Source organism: Petaurus breviceps, unplaced genomic scaffold, assembly GCF_028583685.1.
Source record: "Petaurus breviceps papuanus isolate PSGF00001 unplaced genomic scaffold, PetGlider_PUasm1.0 90784, whole genome shotgun sequence".
Classification (NCBI taxonomy): domain Eukaryota; kingdom Metazoa; phylum Chordata; class Mammalia; order Diprotodontia; family Petauridae; genus Petaurus; species Petaurus breviceps.
The window spans coordinates 12,543,352-12,567,386 of record NW_027187345.1 but is presented as its reverse complement, the minus strand read 5'-3'; the positions used below and the strand labels follow the sequence as shown (position 1 = coordinate 12,567,386).

General features: G+C 35.6%; 1 protein-coding gene across 1 annotated transcript in view; it reads left to right on the top strand.

Moving 5' to 3' along the window:
- Positions 1-24,035, top strand: part of ADGB (androglobin) — a 214,258-nt gene that overhangs the window by 158,617 nt on the left and 31,606 nt on the right. Inside the window, exons 26-29 of the mRNA XM_069069729.1 lie at positions 1,091-1,278; positions 4,620-4,804; positions 13,442-13,641; positions 14,618-14,729. Coding sequence (XP_068925830.1) covers positions 1,091-1,278; positions 4,620-4,804; positions 13,442-13,641; positions 14,618-14,729 — 685 coding nt within the window. The remainder of the gene's footprint in view (positions 1-1,090; positions 1,279-4,619; positions 4,805-13,441; positions 13,642-14,617; positions 14,730-24,035) is intronic.

Below are 24,035 nucleotides of genomic sequence, written 5' to 3'. Positions count from 1 at the left end.
CAGTGATAACAACAACAACAAACTATATTGATATCTATGGAGACTTTCTTCTTATTAGTCTTGCTTGAGATAGAAACTCAATATTTGAATCTGTTTCAACCTCATGCTCTCTTAATCCTCATACATACCCTCCTTATTCCCACTGTATACATTTCCTCACTTTATTCAAGAGCTAGCTCAAGTATCATCTTCTCCATGAAGCTTTTCATGATTCCCCCAAGTACTGGGGCCCTCTCTCCCTAGCTGTCTTTAATTTAACTATGTTGTGTTCCTTTTGTGTTTTTCTGTACATACTTTTATATGTGTGTCCTTTCTCCCTTCATAGAGAATTAAATTCCTTGAAAATAGAGACAGTTTTACTTTGTATATTTATATCCCAATGCTTAGCACAATTCCTGGAATCTAAAAAGTCTGCTTAATAAATGAACACTTGTTGATGGATTGATTGTTTTGCCTTGCCATCTTCTTTACTGAGTTGTTATTCACAAACAAGTCAGTGTTTCTTATTTTGAATTTGAAACACAAAATCATTGATTCTTATTTTTTAGATTTAAACACTGCAATAGAAATTGAAAATTAATCTAGTACAGTTCTATCATTTTACAATTGAAGCAACTGAGGCAAGAAATTTAAAATAACTTCCAGGATTTCATCCTTCCTTTGACTCCAAATAAAGATATCATCCCGTAGATGCTATTTTATTCTACTTAAAATTTATAATAAGCAATTTTGAGGCAGAAATTCAGATGTAACTAGGATAGAGCCATAGTGAACTTGATTACAGCAACAACCTGAAAGGGCATTCTTTCTCAATGATGTTATTCATCATTTAGGGATTAACAGATATCAGGTTGCCTGCAGGTTGGTTGGTGTATAAGGAACAAGTGGGGACAGAGTCCATTGGGGATATGCTGCTTCTCCAGAACAGGAGAAGCCATTGGCACCTCCAAATACATCTAACTTTGCATTCTATAAGGCTACTTCCAGTATATAAATTAGAGTATTTTTTTTCCTTTGAACCATGTGAAAATGTTATGTTTTCCTTTGTAATGACTATGATTTTAAAATGGACTTGTTTTCATTTTTTTAGAAGGGATACTCATTTGTGGCAGAAGCCTATACAAATGATTTTTATATAACATCTGGAAAATGGAGACTCCGTATCATTGGTTCTTATACTCCCCTGCCATATCTTGGTCGAGAGACTGTATGCAGTTTATTTTCCATGAGGGAGATTAAAGACTTTTATATTCCTAATGACAAGCAGATTATGTTCAGGTATATGTTTATTTCAAAAAGGGAAATATTTTAAATTTCTTCTTATATAAAACCATCACAAGGTTTTTGTGATGATCGAATAAAGTAATATTTGTAAAGCATTTAGCACAGTGTCTGGTACATGGTAGGTATTTAACTAATTATTGTTTTCTTCCAATAAGGTATCAGTATCTAAAGTGAGCAATGGGCCTACATAATCTGACTTTATAGTCACTGTGAATCAACTGGAAGTTCAAATTAAAAGAATTCAGACAGAAATGTTTAATGTGATGGAAAAAAAACCTTTTAAATAAGAGACAGTGTGTTCTCAGGGATTGTCATACTGTGGCACAAGATATTGATTCAATATATGTCTAAATAATTTGGGCACAGGTGTTCCTAAAATCATAAATTGGAGGGTTGGTAGTAATAGACATTTGGGAAAATCTGAAGATCAAAAATGTGATTTTAAAGGGGAGGATGTTATCCAGAGTGACCGACTTATTTATATCTTTAATATAGTATTTTTTAAAGAAATTCAAGTAAATTTCAGTTTAATCAAATAGTTTATAAAATTATTCATAACAAAAGCAAAGTAAAAAAGAAGGAAAAATTCCAATTGTGATATATTTGTGTTTGATAGCACCAAAGATATTTGCATTACCTAGGGTAAAGGTATATATAATATCAGATCTCAAGATGAAAATCTCTAATGTCTAAAATTACAGAAAAACTTGAGAATATATCTGTGTTTAATATGACTAACATTTATCCAAATAACGTATATATTTAAAAGAAAAATACCAATCCAAGGATTCCCAGCCACCTTAATAAAGGAAAAATATTTTTCATTTCCAGAAATATGTGAATACTGGGACTGGGGCATGGGGAGATACATCAGGTGGGGGATGGCTAGGAGGTAGGATACATAAAACTGCTAAAAAGAGATAGGGAGAGGGGCAGAGCCAAGATGATAAAGTAGAGGAAGTACTAAAGCTGACTTCTCCCAACATTCCCTTTGAAACAACTTTAAAATAACCCCTCAAATTGAATTCTGAAGTGGCATAGCTAATGAAAGATCATCTTCTTCCAATCCAAGATAGCTTAGGAGGTTGAAAGGAGAGGCTGATGACAGTGGGGTGGGGCTTCACCTAGGGTCCATCTGTGCAGTGCAAGTGATGGGACTTGATGGTGGCAACAGAAACAGCAGCATCTTCAAGGACTCTCAAGCTAGAGACCAGATTAGGAAACTGGTTAGAAAGAGATTACAGAGAACCCTTATATTAATCCTGGGCACAGGACTGGATGCTTTTTGGTAACTCCATTGCCTATTGACATAATGGGTATTCCAATTTACAGACCACAATTCAAGGGCAAAGAAGAGTGCTGTCCATCATGAGCAAGCAGAGCTCTGAGGAGCAACATTACTTGTAGTCATAAGGAAGCAAGAGGCTTTTCTGAGTAAGGACCAGAGCATAGATTAGATCACTTACCATACTTCAACCTAGAAGCACTGAAAACTTCTAAACTCACAGAATTAGCCCTGAAAAAAAAAGAGGAAAAACAAACAAACAAAAAAGCCAGAAGGTTAGGACTGTTCTCTACCCCAAACCCAGGAACAGAGTCCAACTTTAAACTAAAATAAAATGTTGAAAAATTGACTGGAAAAATGAGCAAAAACAAAAATGAATCTTGATCACAAGGAACAACTGTGGCTATAGGAACAATCAAGACACAAACTCAGAAGACGATGATGTCAAAAACTACAAGCAAAGCCTCAGATGAAAAGAAAAGTGAACTAGACACAAGCTCAACAGGAATTCCTGGAAGAGCTCAAAAATTGTTATACAAACAAATAGTGGAAAAGGAGGTACAGAAGCTCATTGAAAAAAATAATCCCTTAAAAATTAGAATTGGGCAAGTGGAAGCTAATCACTGCATGAAATTTCAAGAAACAATAAAACAAAATCAAAAGAATGAAAAGATAGAAGAAAATATGTCATTGAAAAAAACAACTGACCTGGAGAATAGATTGAAAAGAGATAATTTAAGAATTATTATACTACCTTAAAGCCAGGATCAAAAAAAGAGCCCAGACATCATATTTAAAAAAATAATCAAAGAAAATTACCCCAGTATCCTGGAACTGGAGGGCAAAGTAGAAACCAAAAGAACCACCAATCACCTCCTGAAAGAGATCCCAAATGAAAACTCCCAGGAATATTATAGACAAATTCCAGAGCTCTCAGGTCCAGGAGAAAATACTGCAAGCAGCCAAAAAGACACAATTTGATATTATGGAGTCACAATCAGGATTACACAGGATTTAGCAGCGTTTATGCTCCTGAAGGCAAAGGAGCTAGGATCATAACCAAGAAACACCAAATAATTATTAGGAGCTATTTGACTCAATTACATTCCACTAAGTCTGACAATCTAAATAATCTGGATGAATATGTACAAAATTATACATTGACCAGATTAACAGAAGAGGATATAGAATATATAAATAATCCTATTTAAGAAGAAATTGAGCAAGTCATAAATAAGCTCCCCAAGAAACAATCCCTAGTACTAGAGAGATTTACAGTCAATACTACCAAACATTTAAGGAACAGTTAATCCTAATATAAAGTATTTGAAAAAAAGATAGGTAAAAAAGGAGACCTACCAAATTCCTTTTATGATACAATATGGCTTGGATACCTAAACAAGGGAGAACAAAAACAGAAAAAGAAAACTGTACGTCAGTTTTCCTAAAAATGTAGATGCTAATATTTTAAATAAAATAATGGAATCATAGATGATGACCAGGTAGGATTGAAAATAGGAATGCAGGGTTGGTTCATCATTAGGAAAACTGTCAGCATAATTGACCATATCAATAACAAAACCAACAAAAATCATGTGATTATCTCAATAGATGCACAAAAAACTTTTGAAGAAATACAATACCCATTCCTATTAAAACACTAGAAAGTCTAAGAATAAATTGAGCCTTTAAAAATATAAGGTATATTAAAATGGGTGCGATGGTAGTGGTAGTGATTTTGGAATTTCACCAGGTAAGGTTTCTAGAATTATTTACAAACTCCATAATGTTGGCTAGATAAGGAGGACTTGACCCAAATAACACATTAATGTAAACTGTTAGGAAATCTTAAACTCTCATATTAGTTTCCTCTCTATATCCTATTCTAATAACTTTTAAAAATTGACAGTTCAGAGATTTTAGTGAAATAGTATTTTTTATAGATTATTATACTAGCAAAGTTTATAATTGCCTTTACTTGGATTACAGAAAAAACTAGTAAATTGTTCACAGAATTGCTATATTTATTATTGTTATTTTGCCTTCATAGGTATTCAGTAAAAGTAACACAAGGGCTCGTTGTTACAGTACAGGTATGCACTTCTAGAACTGATGTTTTCATCAAACTACAGATCCTGGAAAATGAAGAAGAGGCCGTAAGCACTATTGGAAAAGGCCATGCTATAATTCCTACATTTTTTTTTCTTAGTAATGAAAGAGCTTTAAGTTCTCAATGTAAGTAATATATTTTTAATTCTTCCAAAAATACTTAGATTGACGAATAAACATTTACTTCAATTTTAAAATCATTTACTTGAAGAAAACAAAAAAATACAAATGTGTGAAAATGTGAAATAGCATAGCTGTCATCAACTAAAGTCATCATTTAATACATCAGTATATCTTATTAATACATATATGCACAACATGTATATATACACATTATACATTTATATACCATACAAATATATACACATACATACATATATGTGTATATGTGTATGTGTGTGTGTGTGTGTGTGTGTGTGTGTGTACCATTTTGTTGCTGCTGCTGCTGTGTGTCTTTCTGAGTAGCAACAAAATAGTTAGTAACACTTCTCCAAAAGCTTCTGTTGTGATATCTCCTGGAAGTGACCTTGTGTTCTTTGGGCCATGCTAATAAAACACAAGCTCTTTTAGGTCCTCCCTTGCTGGAAAGGTTTTGAGTCTAATTTCCACCATGAACTTCATTGTCTTTCCAAGATGCTCATGACCAGTAAGCTGGGCATTGGGTGATAAATTCTTTGGACTAGACAACCCAGGAAACGAGAAATACTTTGGCAGTGATGATAGCAGAATGGTACCAAAGGTAATCATAGTTTCCAGACCATCTTGCTATCAACATTAATTAATTAACACCCTAATTATTAATTAGTTAACACCCTAAATGTGAGATCCTTGTCTAGGGACCAGGGAACATCTTATTGCATAAACTAAATTATATCAATATTGATATTCTTGCATTAAGTGTAATCATAAGTAATATAGTGTAATGATAACGTAAGATATAAGGAAGTTGCAGCTTAGTGGCAGAGGGCAGTAGACAGACAAACAAACATTCATTAAGCATCTCCTATGTGCCAGACATTGTGCTAAGTGCTTTACAAATACTATATTACATAATCCTCATAACCATCCTGGGAGGTAGGTACTCTTATTATCCCCATTTTGCAGTTGAAGGAACTGAGGCAGACAAAGGTTAAGTGACTTACCATAGGTTATACAGCTAGTAATCATCTGAAGCTGGATTTAAACTCAGGTCTTTCTGACTCCCAGAGTTTCTCCATTGTACTACAATTAATGGAAGGATTAGTGAACTTGGCTTTATTAAGGGTACAAACACTGCTAGAAACATCATTTCATTGGATACTTGTTCATGTCACCTTTCAGTGTTCATGGTAAGCTTAAGCAAAAAAAAATTAAGCTTCTTGCAGCAAAGTTAAAGAGAAATCATAAGAAGAGCTCAATAAGAAATTGATTCCCTCATTCTGTACTTTGATATAATCTTTTTCCTCAAAATTTCCTCTGTTCCCAACTTTCCTATTATTATCAGGTGTGCTGCCATGCTTCTTCAAGTCAACTAGGCTTGCAAGCTTACTCTCCAATGAGGAGAAACCCATTGCCACTTAACAAAGTCTATATTTTTTACCCAGTAACAAATTATTATAATGATTACAGCTTTTTGGTATAGTCTAAGATGTGGCATTGCTAGGGCTCCCCCCTTCCTTCCCACTTCTTTTCATTAATATCCTTGTATTCTTGACCTTTTTTCTCTAGCTCTAGAAAATAGTGGGTTTAATTGGTAGGCCTTAGTTTAAGTCCAGCCTCAGACACTTCCTAGCAGTGTTACCCTGGGCAAGTCACATAATCTCTGTTTGCCCCAACCCACTGGAAGAGGAAATAGCAAACCATTCCAGTGTCTTTGCCAAAAAAATCCCATGGACAGTATCAGTATCCTATGGTACATGGGGTCATGAAGAGTTAAATACTAATGAATGACTGAACAACAAAGCTTTATTAATATGGCACTGAATAAATAAATTATCTTAGATAATACTGCCATTTTTATTTTATTGGCTATTCTTACTCATGAATAATTAATATTTCTCCAAATAATAAGATCTGTTTTTATTTGATTAAAGAGTGTTTTATAATTGTACACATAGTTTGTGTGTGTGTCTTGGCAGGTAGACTCCCAATTATTTTGTATTGTTCCTGGTTATTTTAAATGTAATTACTTTTTCTCTCTCTACTAGATTTTGTTGGTAATATACAAAAATGACAATGGTTTTCATGGGTTTATATTTATATCCTATAACTTTGTGGGAGTTGTTAATTGTTTCAGTTAGTCTTTTTAGTTAATTCCCTAGGGTTCTTCCTGTAAGCCTTATCAAATAATCTGCAAAAAGTAATGTTTGTTTCCTTATGCTTATTCCTTCTTTTTCCTCTCTTATTGCTGTAGCTAGGATTACTAATACTGTATGGAATAGTAAAAACAATAGGCATCCTTGCTTTACCTTTTATCTTACTAGAAAGGCTCCTAGTTTATCTCCTTTATGCATATTGCTGGCTCTTGGTTTTAGATAGATGCTACTTCTCCTTTTAAGGAAAGCTCCACTTATTTTTATTCTTTAAAAAAATTATTTAATATTTTATTTTTCCCCAGTCACATGTAAAGACAATTTTAACATTTATTTTTAAGACTTTGAGATGCAAATTCTCTCCTTTCCTTCATCCTCATCTATTCTTGTTCTCCCCCCCCCCTTGGAAGTTCATTTACAACTTTTTCAATTTTTTTTATGGGATAGAGTAATTTAATTCTTCCATTTCATGTTCTATTAATCTGACCAATTTACAGTTCTGTAAATATTCATCTATTGCATTTTAATGTTTAATTTTGTTGGTATATAATTAGGGAAGATAGTTTCTAATATTTTTAAAGTTTCTTAGTTATTGGTTATGAATGGTATATCTATTTTATTGTTTTTTTTAAAGCTAATTTTTATTAGCTAATGTTTTTGTTTCCAATTTTCTTGATCTCTTCCTTGTTTTTGAAAATATTTATTTTGATATTTAATTAGGGAGTTTTAATTTGTTGATTTTATAGAATTTTTATATAAATTCCTGATTAATCTATCTGTTTTTCTCTTTTTTTCTTTATCGTTTGGCTGCATTCCCCAAATTTTGGTATGTTGTCTCACTGTTGTCATTGTACTCAATGAAATTGTATGTTTCAGTGATTCATTCTTTGACTCATCCATTCTTTAGTATTAAGTCATTTAGTTCCCAGTTAATTTTGATTCTTTGATTCAAAAGTTCTTTACTAAATATAAATTTTATTGCATCATGGGCCATAAAAATGAATTTAATATTTTCTGCATTTGTTTATGAGATGTTTATCCACTAATTTGGTCAGTTGTTATGAAAGTGATATTCACAGCTAAGAAGTATGGATACTTCTTTCCATTCTAAATCAGTAATCTTTTTTTAAAAGTAAATTTCATGTTTATTTAAGTTTACATCATTCATTTCCACAAGATTTTGAGTTACAAATTTTCTCCACATCTTTCCCCTACCCACCACCCCAAAGCAGTGATTCCACTCAATGCCCCCTCCCCCAATCTGATATCTCCTACATCCTCCCCCATGCCCCCTCCGACTTTCCAGTAGAGCAAGATGGATCTCTATGCCTCCGTGCCTGTATATATTATTACCCAGTTGCATGAGAAAATTATATATATTTATATATATAATTTTTAAACATTTGATTTCAAAATTTTGAATTCCAGATTCTTTGCCTTCCTCCCTCCTCACCCATGCTTACTGGGAAGATAATCATTTCAATAAAGGTTGTACATGTGTAACTATACAAAATCTTTCCATAGTGGATATATTGTGAAAGACTGACTATATTTCCCTCCATCATATACCACCCCCCACGTATTCTATTCTCTACTTTGACCCTGTCCCTTTTCAAAAGTGTGTGCTTCCAACTTCCCTCCCGCCCAACCTGCCCTCCCCTCCATCATCCCCTGTCTCATCCCCTTCTACCCTACTCTTCTGTAGGGTGAATACTTTATTCAGTGTGTATGTCATTCCCTCCCTAAGCCAAATTCAATGGGAATAGGGTTTACCCATTCTCTTTTACCTTCCTATTCTTCCCCTCCATTGTGACCATTTTCCCTTGCCTCTTCTATATGAGATAGTTTACCCCATTCTGTCTCTCTCCATCTCCTCTCATTATATTCCTCTCTTACCTCTTAATTTCACCTATTAAGTATCATCACTTCCTGGTAAATTTGTCCTGTGTCCTCTTTCGATGTATACTTGTAAACATATATACACACGTTCATATATGTATTCATATACCCATATACCTTCATATATAGACATATATATCCATATCTATCTATCTATCTATCTAATTATCTATATTTCTATTCCCTTCAACTGTTTTCATACTGAGAAAAGTTTCATCAGTTACAATTGTTGTTTTTCCATGTAGGAATGTTAATAGTTCAACTTTGATAAGTTCCTTATGATTTCTTTTCCCTGTTTACCTTCTCATGCTTCTCTTGTTTCTTGTATCTGTATGTCAGATTTTCTATTCAACTGTGTTTTTTTCAGCAAGAATGCTTAAAAGTCCTCTATTCCACTGAATGACCATATTTTCCCCTGAAACATGATACTCAGTTTTGCTGGGTAGGTGATTCTTGGTTTTAACCCCAGCTCCTTTGACCTCTGGAATATCATATTCCAAGCCCTTCAGTCCCTCAGTGTAGAAGCTGCCAGATCCTGGGTTATCCTGATTGTGTTTCCACAATTTTCAAATTGCTTCTTCCTGGCTGCTTATAATATTTTCTCCTTGACCTGGGAACTCTGGAACTGGCTATAATATTCCTAGGAGTTTACTTTTTGGGATCTTTTTGAGGAGGTGATCAGTGGATTCTTTCGACCTCTGTTTTGCCCTCTGGCTCTAAAACATCAGGGCAGTTTTCTTTGAGAACTTCCTGGAGGATGATTTCTGGGTTCTTACTTTGATCATGGTTTTCAGGTAGTCCAATAATTTTTAAATTATCTCTCCTGGATCTATTTTCCAGGTCAGTGGTTTTTCCCATGAGATATTTCACATTGCCTTCTATTCTTTCTTTTGTTTGGATCTGTTTAACAGCATCTGGATTTCTCATAAAGTCATTAGCTTCCACATGCTCCAACCTAATTCTGAAGGAATGATTCTCCTTAGTGAGATTTTGAGATTCTTTTTCCATCTGGCAAATTTGGCTTTTTTAGGCATTCTTCTCCTCCTTGCCTTTTTGAGTCTCCTTTGCTATTTGAGTTAGTCTGCTTTTTAAGGTGTGATTTACCGCAGTCAGGCTGTTGAGTCTCATTTCGTAATTTTCTTGCATTGTTCTCATTTCTCTTCCCAATTTTTCCTCCACTTCTCTTATCTGCTTCTTAAGGTCCTCTATGGCCTATAACCAGCTTGTATTTTCCTTTGAAGCTTTTGGTTTAGGAGTTCTAACTTCACTATCTTCTTCCTGTTCTATGCTTTGCTCTGTTTTGTCCCCAAAATAGGAGTCTAATGTTGAAATCTTCTGTCTGCTTTGTTTCCTTTGCCTGGTCATGTCTCCCCTCAGTCACTTGACCCCTGAACTTTTTGCCACAGTAGGACTCTGCCACCAGACAGGGGAGCTTTCATCTCAAACACTGGGGTTATAAAACTGATGGAGGTATTAGATGGGTGTGCTCTCTGAGGCCTCCACATGCTCTGGCAAGCTGGTCACGCATCCTAGTACTTCCACCCTAGACCGCAATCCAGATCCAAGCAGGTTAAAGCAAGAGTGATTACCTCTCAGACTGGTTGCTTGGTCCCCCTACACTCTGCAGATCAGGACCTGAAGCTGCCACATGGCACTTGCTGGCTGTGCTGGGAGTCTCAGTGGCTTCTTGCCCTGGGGGCAAAAGCCATGCACTCCCACTTACTGGGTCCCAAACTCCAGACTGCACTGACCTCTCACTTTGTCCTTCGCATCTGTATGTTGATAATTCTGGAAAGGTCACAGCTGCTGCTGATCTGGAGTCCCTCCTGCTGGTGGCTGGTCAGACCCGCTCTGGGGCTAAAACCTCCACTCATGGCGGTTCTGGGGCTTGGCTCCCAGAGCTCTGTGCTGGCTGATTCCTGCCAGCCTTCTGGGCTGTCCTCAGTGGGAGGTTAGCTTCTCTGTGTCATTTTGTGGGTTCTGCAGCTCCAAAGTTTGTTCACAGTCCCCTTTTTATATTGATTGGGGAAGATGGAAGCCAGAGCCCCTCGGAGGTCATGTTTCTACTCTGCCATCTTGACTCTGCCCCACAAATCTAAATTTTCAAAATTACATTTTCTTTTTTTAATATTTAGTTAGAATTATCTAGGTCTGAGAGGAGTAAGTTGAGTTCCCCTACTATTATAGTTTTATTGTCTATCTCTCCCTGTAACTTTTTAAACTTTCTTGACTAATAAATGCCCTGTGGTGCATATATTTTTATTATAGACATTACGAATTTATTGTCTATGGTTATACACACACACACACACACACACACAATATCCTCTTCCTTTTTATCTCATGTAATTGGGTAATTGGATCTGTTTTTGCTCTTGCTTTGCATGAAACCATGATTGCTATCTGTGCCTTTTTTACTTCAGCTAAAGCATAATAGAGTCCCTTCTAGTCCTTTTTAAAATGTTATTTGTGTCTTTTTGTTAAAAATGTTTTTTATAAATAATCTGTTATTAGATTATGATTTCTAATCTATTCTACTGTCTTCTTGTTCTATGGATGAGTTCAGTGCATTCACATTCATAATTATGATTGCTGTGTATTTCCTTTATTCCTATTCAATGATACTTTTCCTTTTCTTTGTTTTCTGCTCCCACTTTAAGAGTTTGTTTTGCTTGTGACTAATCCCTTCCTTAATCTACCCTGATCTTTTATTCTCCTATTTTTTTAACCTCTTTTCCTCTTGTTTCCTGATGGGGGAAATGCATTTCTATACCCAGTTGTGTTTGTATGTATATTCAGAGTTCAGAGGGAAGTGACATTCAAATGTTGACTACTTCACCCTTTCCTCCTTATTGTACAGACTTCTATTTGTACAATTCAACAGAAGGATGGGGCAAGCTGGAAGTGGTAAGACATCCCTGCCAGTGACCAGACTGCTGTTAAACTGTGCTGCCTAGTTTATGGCCTTGAAAATTATTTTTTATATACTGAAACTAAAAACTACAGCTGGACCCCGAGAGGTTGTTTTCTCTTTATTTCTACCATGGGGATCTGATAGTGTCTACTTTGCAAATCTAACACTGAAAATCATTGACTGTCTAGCAAATAATTCATGGCATCTTAGATTTATAGATTGGTCTTTTGGTTCAGTTTAGTTCCCTTTAAAGGCTCTTAGTCTATCCACATTTATATTTTCTAGTTTTCTGTAGTACTAATCTGAGCAATATGATGCCATTAACTAACAATTCTTTCAAGTAGTTTTAGCTCTTCCATTTCTGATGGTGCATTTTGCAAAGACTATATAAGGACCCTAATATAATAGGATAAAAAGCTCATATTTAAAAGTAAGAGTTAGCATTGTTTGCAATGTAATCTAATGTGATCTTTTCTGGTAAAATGAAGGTAAAGCAAAGATCTTTTTTGGTGTAGTATTGTTTGAAATAGTTCTACAAATGATAACCATGATGATTAGATAAAATATCAAGGATAGGGAAATAAAGAGGAGGAAGAAGTATAACTATTTGTAGATGGTAGTATGGTCTACATAGAAAACCCCCTTGAATCAGTAAAGAAACTGAGATAATTAGCATCTATCACAAGGGAATAGGCTACAAAATAAAACCTTTAAAATCATTATCATTACTACAAAATACTAATAAAAGCCAGGAAGAAAAGATAATAAGATAAATACTCTCAGAAATAACTACATAAATTTGGAATTTGACCTACTGAGACACACACAGAGATTTATGCAAACACAAAATAAAACTTTCTTGACAGAAATAAAGTACTACATAAACACCTGGAGAGTATTCTCTGTTTATGGTTGGGTTATTCAAATATAATTAAACATTAAGCCATTTCAATATTATTTCATATTTTTCCATTTTACATACTCTGCTGTTGTCCATATAGGTATACCAGATTGCCCTGGCAGGCAAAAGACATCCTAGATACTCTCCTTTATCACCCTAAAATTTTTCCTTAATGTGGAACTGAGTTTAGGATCTAGGCCAATAAAGAAAACAGTATCTTTCTTCCTAATATAATTATACCTGGACTATTTGTACCTGACTTGTGCTGGAACATTCCAAGTTCATATTGGTTTGATCAGCCACAGTCAGAGACACTGTAACTTGACTCTGGCATAGTGATGTCATTTTGGTCCTCTTTGAGAACCAAGGAGAACAACCAACCATCAAATATGAAATTTATGATGTGCTTCAAGGTTTATAAGACATTTTACAAAATATCTCATTTGATCTTTATAATGGTGATACTGCAGAATAGCTCATGAAAACATTTTCCCCATTTTGCAGATGAGAAGACAAGCTTAGATAGATGAAGTGTCTTTCCCAAGGTCACTAGGGATGTAAACCTAGGACTTTAATTTTCAAGTCCAGTCTTTTTTTCCATGACAGGCAATACTGTATACAGATTCCAGTGCAACAAAATAATTGGTGTCATCATTTGAAGTTTGTTATAGCCAGGACACAACAGAACAAAGACAATACAGTGTTAAAAGCATTTTATCAGTGATTAAACTCAGAATTAATATTTCTCCCTATATCAGCTAGCAAGCAAGTTCTTTCTCATAATATTGCTACCAAGAAGGAAGCAGATGTGCCACAAACCAAGAAAAAAGCTGTTGCAGGAGCTCAAAGAGTTAATAAGCCAAGATCTACTGGTACAGTTGAAAGTGGTCAGACTGTTCTTGATGATGATTCTGTTAGCCTTCCAAATGTAGATGAAAACTCTCAAGTTTCCCAACAGGTGAGATATTTACATTGAAAAGAAGTGTCTACCAGGTAATAGTTTAAAACAACTATTTTACTTTCTTCAAGACAGTCTTGTTTTAAAGAAAAAAAAAGATGTTGAAATTATAAAATTCTCTATGCCAAAAACAGCAACATTTTAATTGGTTTTGTGTTCTATTTAATTAAAATAAGGTCTCAAATAAAAAATGGAATAGTGGTTGATTTTGTTGATTGAAATGATAAAAAAAAGATGTGTGATAGTTTTGTTTATCATTTCAGGGGAAGGAATGAGGCAATCTGATTATTTCCTTGCAGATGCATAACTGAGCACAGACATTTAGAGATACTTATTGGTGTTAAAAAAAACGCAAAAAACCCCCAAGATTGTAAATTAGAGAATTATATAATTGGAAGTATATTACATAAATACCATTTTCCTTATTTTATAGATTAGGCAAGTAAGGTCTATAGAAATTAAATTCAAGGTCATGATTAATTGAATTCTATACCATGAAGTTTTAGATTTCATTGATTTATGAAAATATTAGAATATAATCTTGCTAAGAAGAGGCCTTTTATTTTTTAAGAAAATTGAATTTTATTTTTTCAGCTGGAAAGAATGCAGTTGTGATAAGTTGCAAATAGCTGATATGATTTATTAGGATATACTTATAAATTTGGAGTTAGAGGACTATGTTCAAATAGTATCTCTACCCTCCCTAGCTTTCTTATCTTGTGAAAGAACTTTCACTTCTAGGATTGAGATTCCTCATCTAAAAATGGAGAGATTGAATTAGATGACTTTCAGCATTCTTTCTAACTCTGAATCCAAGGTACTATGATCTCAACATGCATTTTTGTATACTCCAACCATTTTGTCTTTACTCTGAGGTAACTGATATTGAGTTATCAGTTTAAGGGCCGATTACTTTTGCATTTAATATACTGTATGTTCACATTACTTCTTCACTAAATACTGCATTTTATTTCAGACTTATAAGTATATCATACAAGCTACAGTATTATATAACAGTTGGCCCCTTACAGAAAGCCAGTTGGCATTTGTTCAGACACTTAAAGACTTGGAGAAAAATGATCTCAGAGGTATGTTACCTTATATTCTTGCATTTATATCCATGTTATGTTTCTGTATTTTATCTTATAATTTTAATGTAAATTCTAACATCATTTTCTGCATATATGCTATATATTATTTGTTTTTCCTCTTTTTGTTTCTTAAAAATTCCAATATTGTGATTTGTTGAACCAAAATTAAGTGGAACATTTTAGACCCAGATGAAAACTAACTTTGTGTAGTCAAATCAACCTAATTTATTATACTCTGCTAGACAACTTTCAAATAATTTAGGGAAAACATATTTTCACAAAATTTATAAAATTTGGATGTTTCTAGTATCAGTATTTCAGCAGGTGGAGGTATTGCCTCATGAAAGAAGACTTTTTGATGCATAAAATATTGTGTAATATATTTCACATTGCAGGGCTAGAAAAAATAGGTTTTTTTCTTTAAAAATCAAGTGCATACACTTATAATGTTTAAGCTTTAGGCAAAAAAATAGATTAGTTTCACATTTGGAAGGATATAGTTTTCAGAAGCATAGTTCTAGTATTTATCTCTCAGAACTTAAAATGTGTTCTTTTTTTAGTTGCTAAAGAATACTAAGTGTAGATTTTGTATTTTATTAATGATCCATTTGTGTAAAAATAAGGAACACTTATTAGAGGAGGGGTTTTTTTTTTGGATTGTTTTAGGAGTCCTTAAAAGATTTTTTTTTGACCAAGGGACAAGGATAAGAGATAATACTCTCACTTTTTTTTCAAAGTTCCTTCAGAGTATAGCAGGGGATAAGGGCATCATTGCTAGATGTTATAGCTGGGATGAAGTTTCTGAAGGGAGCTAATATAGCCCATATCCCCAACAGATTAAGTAGAAGATATAGGGATGCAATGGAGTGGAAATTTGAATGCCAAATGTGAGGGAGTAGGCAAAAGTGGAAATCAAGCCTGAATTGAGTTTGAATACCATGAAAAGCAGACAGAACTACAGCCATCCCTTGACATTCATGGGGATTCAGGAAGCTGGACCCCCACAAATGTGAAGAACTTTGAATAACCCTGGGCCCAACAAAACTTTATTTTTTAAAATTCCAGTTTATTTATTATTTAAATATTATTAAATATTTATTTAACATTTAACCTACAAAACAAGTAAATTGACATATTGTGCTCATAAAAAAGTAGCAGTTTCTGCATGAGAGAGATTAGTATCTTGTACACTAGGTGGAGTCTTTGTAGCCACAATATAGGTGCATCAGCTGCTTCATAGATTCCCTTCTCTTATGAAAAGCACAGGATAAAATGATCACTATGGGGGAAAATCATGATTGAGTCTGGATGGTAGAGAGACAAAGAGGAGGTATTCCGGAGAGAGTATATTTTAGTGCACTGAAACTTTTAACAAAATTTTACTGTTTATAATAAATTTATGTATATATGCTTATGGTAGTAAATGATACAATAGATTAATAATATACAATATTATTCATTTATTACTTATCAAGATTTTTTCCTTTACCTGTGCATGTTGTCTGGGATTTTTTTCAGTATGCTGAAAATCTCCAAAAATTCCTATTGAATTATCAGTGCCTCCTACTCCCCCCAGATAACTGCCAATGTGAAAGCCAGGAATGTCAAAGATGATTGTAGATGGGCCAGGGCAAAGATATTGTAGCCAGTAGTAGAAAATTACCATGTATAAGCAGAGCAGCTTTTCAACAATAAAAACATATCATTAGGGAGGCTTCTTAGGATGGAATGCTAGAGCATAAGGGCCATGCTTGCTCAGGCATTTTAAAGGAGCCACCCCACTGAGAAAAGAAAACTTGAATCAGGTTTAATATTTCTTTTTTTTAATGCTTTATTAACTTCTGATTTACATCATTCATTTCTGCCAGATTTTGAGTTATGAATTTTCTCCCCTTTTTTCCCCTACCCACTGCCCCAAAATAGCAGTCCCACAGGATATTCCCTCCTCCAATCTGCTCTCTCCCATATCTTCTCTCATACCTCTTTGACTTTTCCAGTAGGGCATGGTAGATCTCTATGACCCAGGGCCTGTATATCTTACTTCCCAATTATATGTAAAATAGTATTAATAATAGTGCATATATACATTTTTTTAACATTTGATTTTAAAACTTTGAATTCCAGATTCATTCCCTTCCTCCCTTATCACCCACCCTTACTGGGAAGATAAGCAGTTCAGTATAGGTTGTACATTTGTAGCTCATGCAAAACATTAACATAGAAGATATGTTGTAAAAGACTGACTATATTTCCCTTCCTCCTATCCCACCTCCCACTTGTTCTATTCTCAGCTTTGATCCTGTCCCTTTTCAAAAGTGGGTGCTTCTAACCTCCCTCCCCCCGAGCCTGCCCTTCCTTCCATTATCCCTCCTCCAATCCCCTTCCCCCCTACTCTCTTGTAGGGTGAGATACCCTATTTAGTGTGTATGTCATTCCCTCCCTGAGCCAAATTCAATGAGAATAAGGTTGACCCATTCCCTTTTGCCTTCCTATTCTTCCCCTCCATTGTAACCATTTTCCCTTCTCTCTTCTATATGAGATAGTTTACCCCATTCTGTCTCTCCATCTCCTCTCATTATATTCCTCTCTCATCTCTTAATTTCACCTTATAAGTATCATTCCCTTCCTATTAAATTGGTCCTGTGCCCTCTATCTATGTATACCTGTAAACATATATACACACATTCACATATATATTCATGTGTCCATATACCCTCCGATATAGACATATATGTATATATATAATATATATATGTATATTTCTATTCCCTTCAATTATTTTCATACTGAGAAAAGTTTCATCAGTTACAATTATCATTTTTTCATGTAGGAATGTTAATAGTTCAACTTTGATAAGTTCCTTATGATTTCTTTTCCCTGTTTACCTTCTCATGCTTCTCTTGCTTCTTATATCTGAATGTCAAATTTTCTGTTTTTTTCATCAAGAATGCTTGAAAGTCCTCTATTCCACTGAATGACCATATTTTCCCCTGAAACATGGTACTCAGTTTTTCTGGGTAGGTGATTCTTGGTTTTAATCCAGGGTCTTTTGCCTTTCCAGAATATTATATTCTAAGCCCTTCGATCCCTCAGTGTAGAAGCTGCCAGATCCTGAGTTATCCTGATTGTGTTTCCACAATATTCAAATTATTTCTTCCTGGCTGCTTGTAATATTGTCTCCTTAATCTGGGAATTACAGAACCTGGCTATAATATTCCTAAGAGTTTTCTTTTGGGGATCTTTTTCAGGAGGTGATCGATGGATTCTTTCAACCTCTATTTTGCCCTCTTGTTCTAAAACATCAGGGCAGTTTTCCTTGAGAATTTCTTGGAGGATGATTTCTAGGTTCTTTCTTTGATCATGGCTTTCAGGTAGTCCAATAATTTTAAAATTATTTCTCCTGGATCTATTTTCCAGGTCAGTGGTTTTTCCCATGAGATATTTCACATTGCCTTCTATTCTTTCATTTATTTGGATCTGTTTAATAGCATCAAGATTTCTCATAAATTCATTAGCTTACATTTGCTCCAATCTAATTCTGAAGGAATGATTCTTCTGAGTGAGCTTTTGAGATTCTTTTTCCATCTGGCAAATTTGGCTTTTTAAGGCATTCTTCTCCTCATTGCCTTTTTGAGCCTCTTTTGACATTTGAGTTAGTCTGTTTTTTAAGGTGTTATTTTCCTCAGTCAGGCTGTTGACTTTCATTTCGTAATTTTCTTGCATCATTCTCATTTTTCTTCCCAGTTTTTCCTCCACTTCTCTTATGTGCTTCTTAAGGTCCTCTATGGCCTGTCACCAGCTCGTATTTTCCTTTGAAGCTTTTGGTTTAGGAGTTCTGACTTCACTGTCTTCCTCCTTTTCCATGCTTTGATCCTTTTTGTCCCCAAAATAGCAGTCTAATGTTGGATTCTTCTGTCTGCTTTGCTTACTTTGCCTGGTCATGTTGCCACTCAATTACTTGACTTTTGGGCTTTTTGCCACAGTAGGACTCTGCTACCAGACAGGGCAGCTTTGTACCAAACGCTGGGGTTTTCTCAGCTTCCATAGTATTGGTTGGGTGCCCTCTCTGAAGCCTCCACACACTCTGGCAAGCTGGTCACACAGCCCAGAACCTCTACCCTAGACCCCAATCCAGATTCAAGCAGGTAAAGCAAGAGTGATTACCCCTCAGACTGCTTGCTTGGTCCCCTTAAAATCTGCAGGCCAGGAGCTGAAGCTGCCCCGTGGCAGCAGCTGGGCCGCAGCCCTCAGCATCTTCTCACCCTGGGGGCAAAAGCCAATGCTCTCCCAACGACTGGGTCCCAAAGTCCACTCTGCACTTACCTCTCACTTTGTCCTTAGCATCTATGTGTTGATAATTCTGGAAACTGCCACAGCTGCTGGTGATCTGGAGTCACTCTAGCCTAGGAGCTGGGTTTGGCTCCTAGAGCAATTATTTCTTGAAGCCGGCCTGCCGGGCTGTCCTCAACAGGAGGTTAGCTTCTCTGTGTCATTTTGTGGGTTTTGTAGCTCCAAAGTTTGTTCAGAATCCCCTTTTACATGGGTTGGAGGTGGTGAGAGTTGGAGCCACGCAGAGGTCCTGTTTCTACTTCACCATCTTGACTCCCATATTTCTTTATTCTTAAAGAGATCACATTAAGAATGTCTTTTTTCCTGGAGGCAGAATTGATTAGGTAGGAATCCTGAGATGAAGCCTATATATAGCTCTTATGGGTCTTAAAAAGGATAAGGGGGTTCAAAGAAACTGTAGAAAATATTGTATATATATATATATATATGTGGTTTATTTTAGAGTTGGATCAGTATTAAAAAGCCTACAGTGAAATACACATACACACACACAAGCACACTCACACATTACCATAAAGGCCTGTGGAGGAGGTGTTTCCTAGTATTATAATTGTTTTGATTTTTTTCTGGACACTTTTCATATGCAGTCTAGCATGTCATTATAACATTATCTTTTTTGACTTAGGCATCACACGTCAGTCACACTAATGACTCATACTGAACTTGGATCGTACTAAACTTCCAGATCTTTACTATCAGAAAGCTTTTCTAGTTAAACTTTAAAAATATTGTACTTCTGAAGTTAAGCTTTAAAACCCCAAAACTGAACTTCACATTTATTCTCATTGAATTTCATTTTATTCCATTTGGCACATTATTTCAGTCTCTCAAGATCTTTTTGGCTCCTGACTCTTATCCAACCTGCTTGAGATCCTTCCCAGCCTTCTGTTTGATAAGCATGTCCTCTATGATAAAAGATTAAAAAGTGGAACAGCACAGGGTCAGGACAATGTGATGCATATTCCAGTATGGATCTCCCTCCATGCTAAGACAGAAACCTTAATGATTACTCTTTGGGCCTAGTCATTTAGTCAGTTCTTGGTCTACCTCCAAGTATACCTGCTCATCGAGGCACATGTGTGTTCCTGGAGGATATTAACTATTAATTGTTTATCTTTGTGTTGAAGACTGCCCAGGCATGTATCCTCTTACACTTCTTATTAGTTAAAGTAGGAATTTACTTACTTAGGACCAACTTCCCTGGAGAAGTTTCAAATGCTCCTTATTCTTGTTTCTTCATGTCCCTTTGAAGGGGGCATTCTTCTTCACGAATTTGCAGCTTCCTTGTTGCAACTGGACCATAAGCCAATGAGTTGATAGCTTAAGAATGACTACATTCATGAATTGGAGCTAATGCTGGCTCTGTATATCTCCTTTAAAAAGAGAAAAGGTCTCTACCTAGAAACAGACACAGAAGAAAATTGAGACCCAAAAGGAGAGGATTCTCCATGGTAGAGGAAACCAGAAGTTATAGAAATGAGCAATACTTAGCAGAGATCCTTTTAGAGAAAAGATCAAGAGTCAGTGCACACATACACACACTGGGATGCATGTGGATTTAGAAAAAAATTGTGAGAATACATGTAGCTTCTACAGGACACCATCATACGTAGGGGCCAATGCTTATAGAATGGTTCCAGAGAAAGAGGAGGAAGCCAGGTGGTACAGATAGAGTACTGAACCTGGAGTCAAGAAAGCCTGGGTTCAAATCCAGCCTTCGACCCAGAATAAATCACTTAACTTTTGTTTGCCTCAATTTCCTTATCTATAAAATGGGGATGACAATGACATCTACTTCCCAAGGTTATTGTGAAGATAATTGAATATAATATTAATAAAACACTGCAAACTTTAAAGTGCTATATTAATGCTAGCTATTATGATTACATGAAAGAATAAAGAGTCTGAACTGAGCTATCCTGTGAGATAGGAAGGATGAGATGAGGAAGGGATTAAGAATCTCAGTGAGAGTAAGTGAAAGAGAAGATTGACCAACCTCATTCATGCCTGGAGAGAAACTCCCAGGTCACACCATTGCAGTGCCACAAAGAAGTGTCTGCATAGCAAGGAATTGTGTATACCAAAGAGGAAGCTAGATCTATCCCTTCCCTGATAATTGAGATCTATGAATGATGATAGTTAGCATTAAGTTTTGCAAAATTTTTCAAAGGTTCAGAAAGAAGAGTCCCCTTGGTTGTCTCTAGAATAATAGGAGAAGAGCTTTTCTGTCTTTTAAGGGGCTTTGATACAAGTTTATTCTATACATTTTTCCTAGCTAAATAAAACATGTTCTACAGTTAGTGTCTTGTTAACTTTAATACATACAGGAGAGCCAAAATCCTTTAAAGAAACAAAAGTCAAATTCTTATTTTGCAAGGGGAAACTTTGGGTGGGGTCCAAATAAGCTAAATTCTTATGTTCCCCAAAGCAATGCTAGATGGGATCATGAACAATGGGCTCTGTGAAGTGAGGCTCCTAAAATAAGTCTAGCCCTTCTAATTAGGCACAGTTGATAAACATGGCATATAATTTAGCTCATCGTGTAATACAGTACATTCTTATAATAATTTTTTTTAAAAATTAGATTGAAATTCTACATCATGCCACAAGGACAGTATGTGCAGATTTGTGAAATGCTACATTAAAATATGAGTTTACAATGTATAATCTTGGTGATCTATTAGTATTGTTATCTTGTCAAATAAAAGGAAGTTAGGTTAGTCTGCCATGTTCTTTTTTTTTTAATTTAATTTTATTTTTTTTTTTATATTTTTAAGCAATCGGGGTTAAGTAACTTGCTCATGGTTACATGGCCAGTTATTTCTGGGTGTGGTGCTGAGTGTCTGAGCCCAGGATTCGATCTCCAGGTTGTCCCAACACTGGAGCCGGTACTCTTACTCGCTGAGCCACCTGGCCGCCCCTAAGCAATTGGGGTTAAGTAACTTGCTCAAGGTTACATGGCCAGGTGTTTCTGGGTGGGTGCCAAGTGTCTGAGCCCGGGACTCGATCCCCAGGTCTTCTCAACACTGGAGCCGGTGCTCTTACTTGCCGTGCTACCTGGCCGCCCCTAGTCTGCCATGTTCTTGATGAAGCCTTTTGATGAACATTTTAAGTGGCTACTGTTTACCTTTCTCAAAAGGCATCCCTTTATCAATTTTTTCTTGAACTATGGTGGGTGAAACAGTGGATAGAGGTCAGGAAGACTCCTCTTTTTGAGTTTATTTCTGACCTCAGACATTTACTAGCTGTGTAACACTGAACAGGTCACTTAAACCATTTTGCCTCAGTTCCTTATCTGTAAAATGAACTGGAGAAAGAAATAGCAAACCACTCCAGTATCTTTGCCAAGAAAACCCCAAATAGGGTCACATGACTAAAACACCTGGACAACTTCCCTTTCTGAAAAGCCATCCCTTTATCAGTGTTTTCTTGTACTAAGCTAGGAACAAAAGATTCGCCTACCTATTCTTATATTTTTTTAAATTAAGTATGTTTCAGTCTGTATCCAGACACCATCAATTCTTTCTCTGAGATTGGATAGCATTTTTCATAATAAATCTTTCAGAGTTGTCTTGAATCGTATTCCTGAAAATAGCTAAGTCATTTGCAACTGATCATCTTACAACATTGTTACTTTGTACACAGCATATTTATTTCACTTTGCACCAGCCCATGCAAGCCTTTCCAGGTTTTTATGAGAGCATCCTGCTCATAATTTCTTATAATACAATACTATTCCCTCATAGTCACCTACCACAACTTGTTCAGCCACTCCCCAATTTATGGGCATCCCCTCAGCTTCTAATTCTTTACCACCAGAAAAGAGTTGCTATAACTATTTTTGTACATATAGGTCTTTTTTCCTTTTTGTTTTTTCTCTTATTTGAGAAACAGATCAGTAGTGGTATTGCTAGGTCAAAGGGTATAAATGGTTTTATAGCCCTTTGGGCATAGTTCCAAATTGTTTTATAGAGTGGTTGAATGAGTTCACAACTCCACCAACAGTGTATTAAAGTCTCATTTTCCCATTTCCCCTCCAACATTGGTCATTTCCCTTTTCTGTCCTCTTAGCCAATCTAATAGGTATGAAGTAGTACCTCAGAATTGTTTCAGTTTGCATTTATCCAATCAGTAGTGAGTTAGAATATTTTTTCACATGACTTTTGATAGCTTCATATGAAAACTAATCATATCTTTTTGGATCATTTGTCAATTGGGGAATGACTTATATTTTTATAAGCTTGACTCAGTTCATATGTTTGAGAAATGAAGCCTTTATCAGAGAAACTTACTTCAAAATTTTTTTCAGTTACTACTGCTAACTGTATTTTCCTCCATCCTATCCCCCCAGTTTATTCTAGTCTTGTCTTTCCTTTTACCCTATTCATCCTCAAAAGTGTTTTGCTTCTGACTATCCACTCCCCCAATCTTCTCTCTCTTCTATCATCCTGCCTTCTCTTATATCATCCTTTCCTATTTTCCTTTATTGTAAAATATATCTGTATATCATGGTTTAAGTTTATGTTGTATATCTGGTTGTAAGTTTATGTTATACCATCTTTGAGCCAATTCTGATGAGAGTAAGGTTCATTTACTCACTCTTAAGTTCCCCCTCTTGTCCCTCCACTGCAAAAGCTTTTTCTTGCCTTTTTATGTGAGATAATTTACCCCATTCTACCTCTCCCTTTCTCTTTCTCCCAGTGTAGCAGCAAGCACCCCAGCGTCCCCAGGGTTGCTGCCACCACAGGTTCTTAGATCTGCTTTGATAAAGGAAAGCAACTCAAAATGGGTTAACAAGCTTACATCAATCAGTCAGATATGTATCTCTTACCTAGTTCAGGGGAAAAAGGTCAGCACCCCAAACTTCAGAATATACAGACAGAATTATTAAGACAGAAGCAGATCAAGTAGACAGATTTCCAAACTGTCCAACCATTACATCCATACCAAATC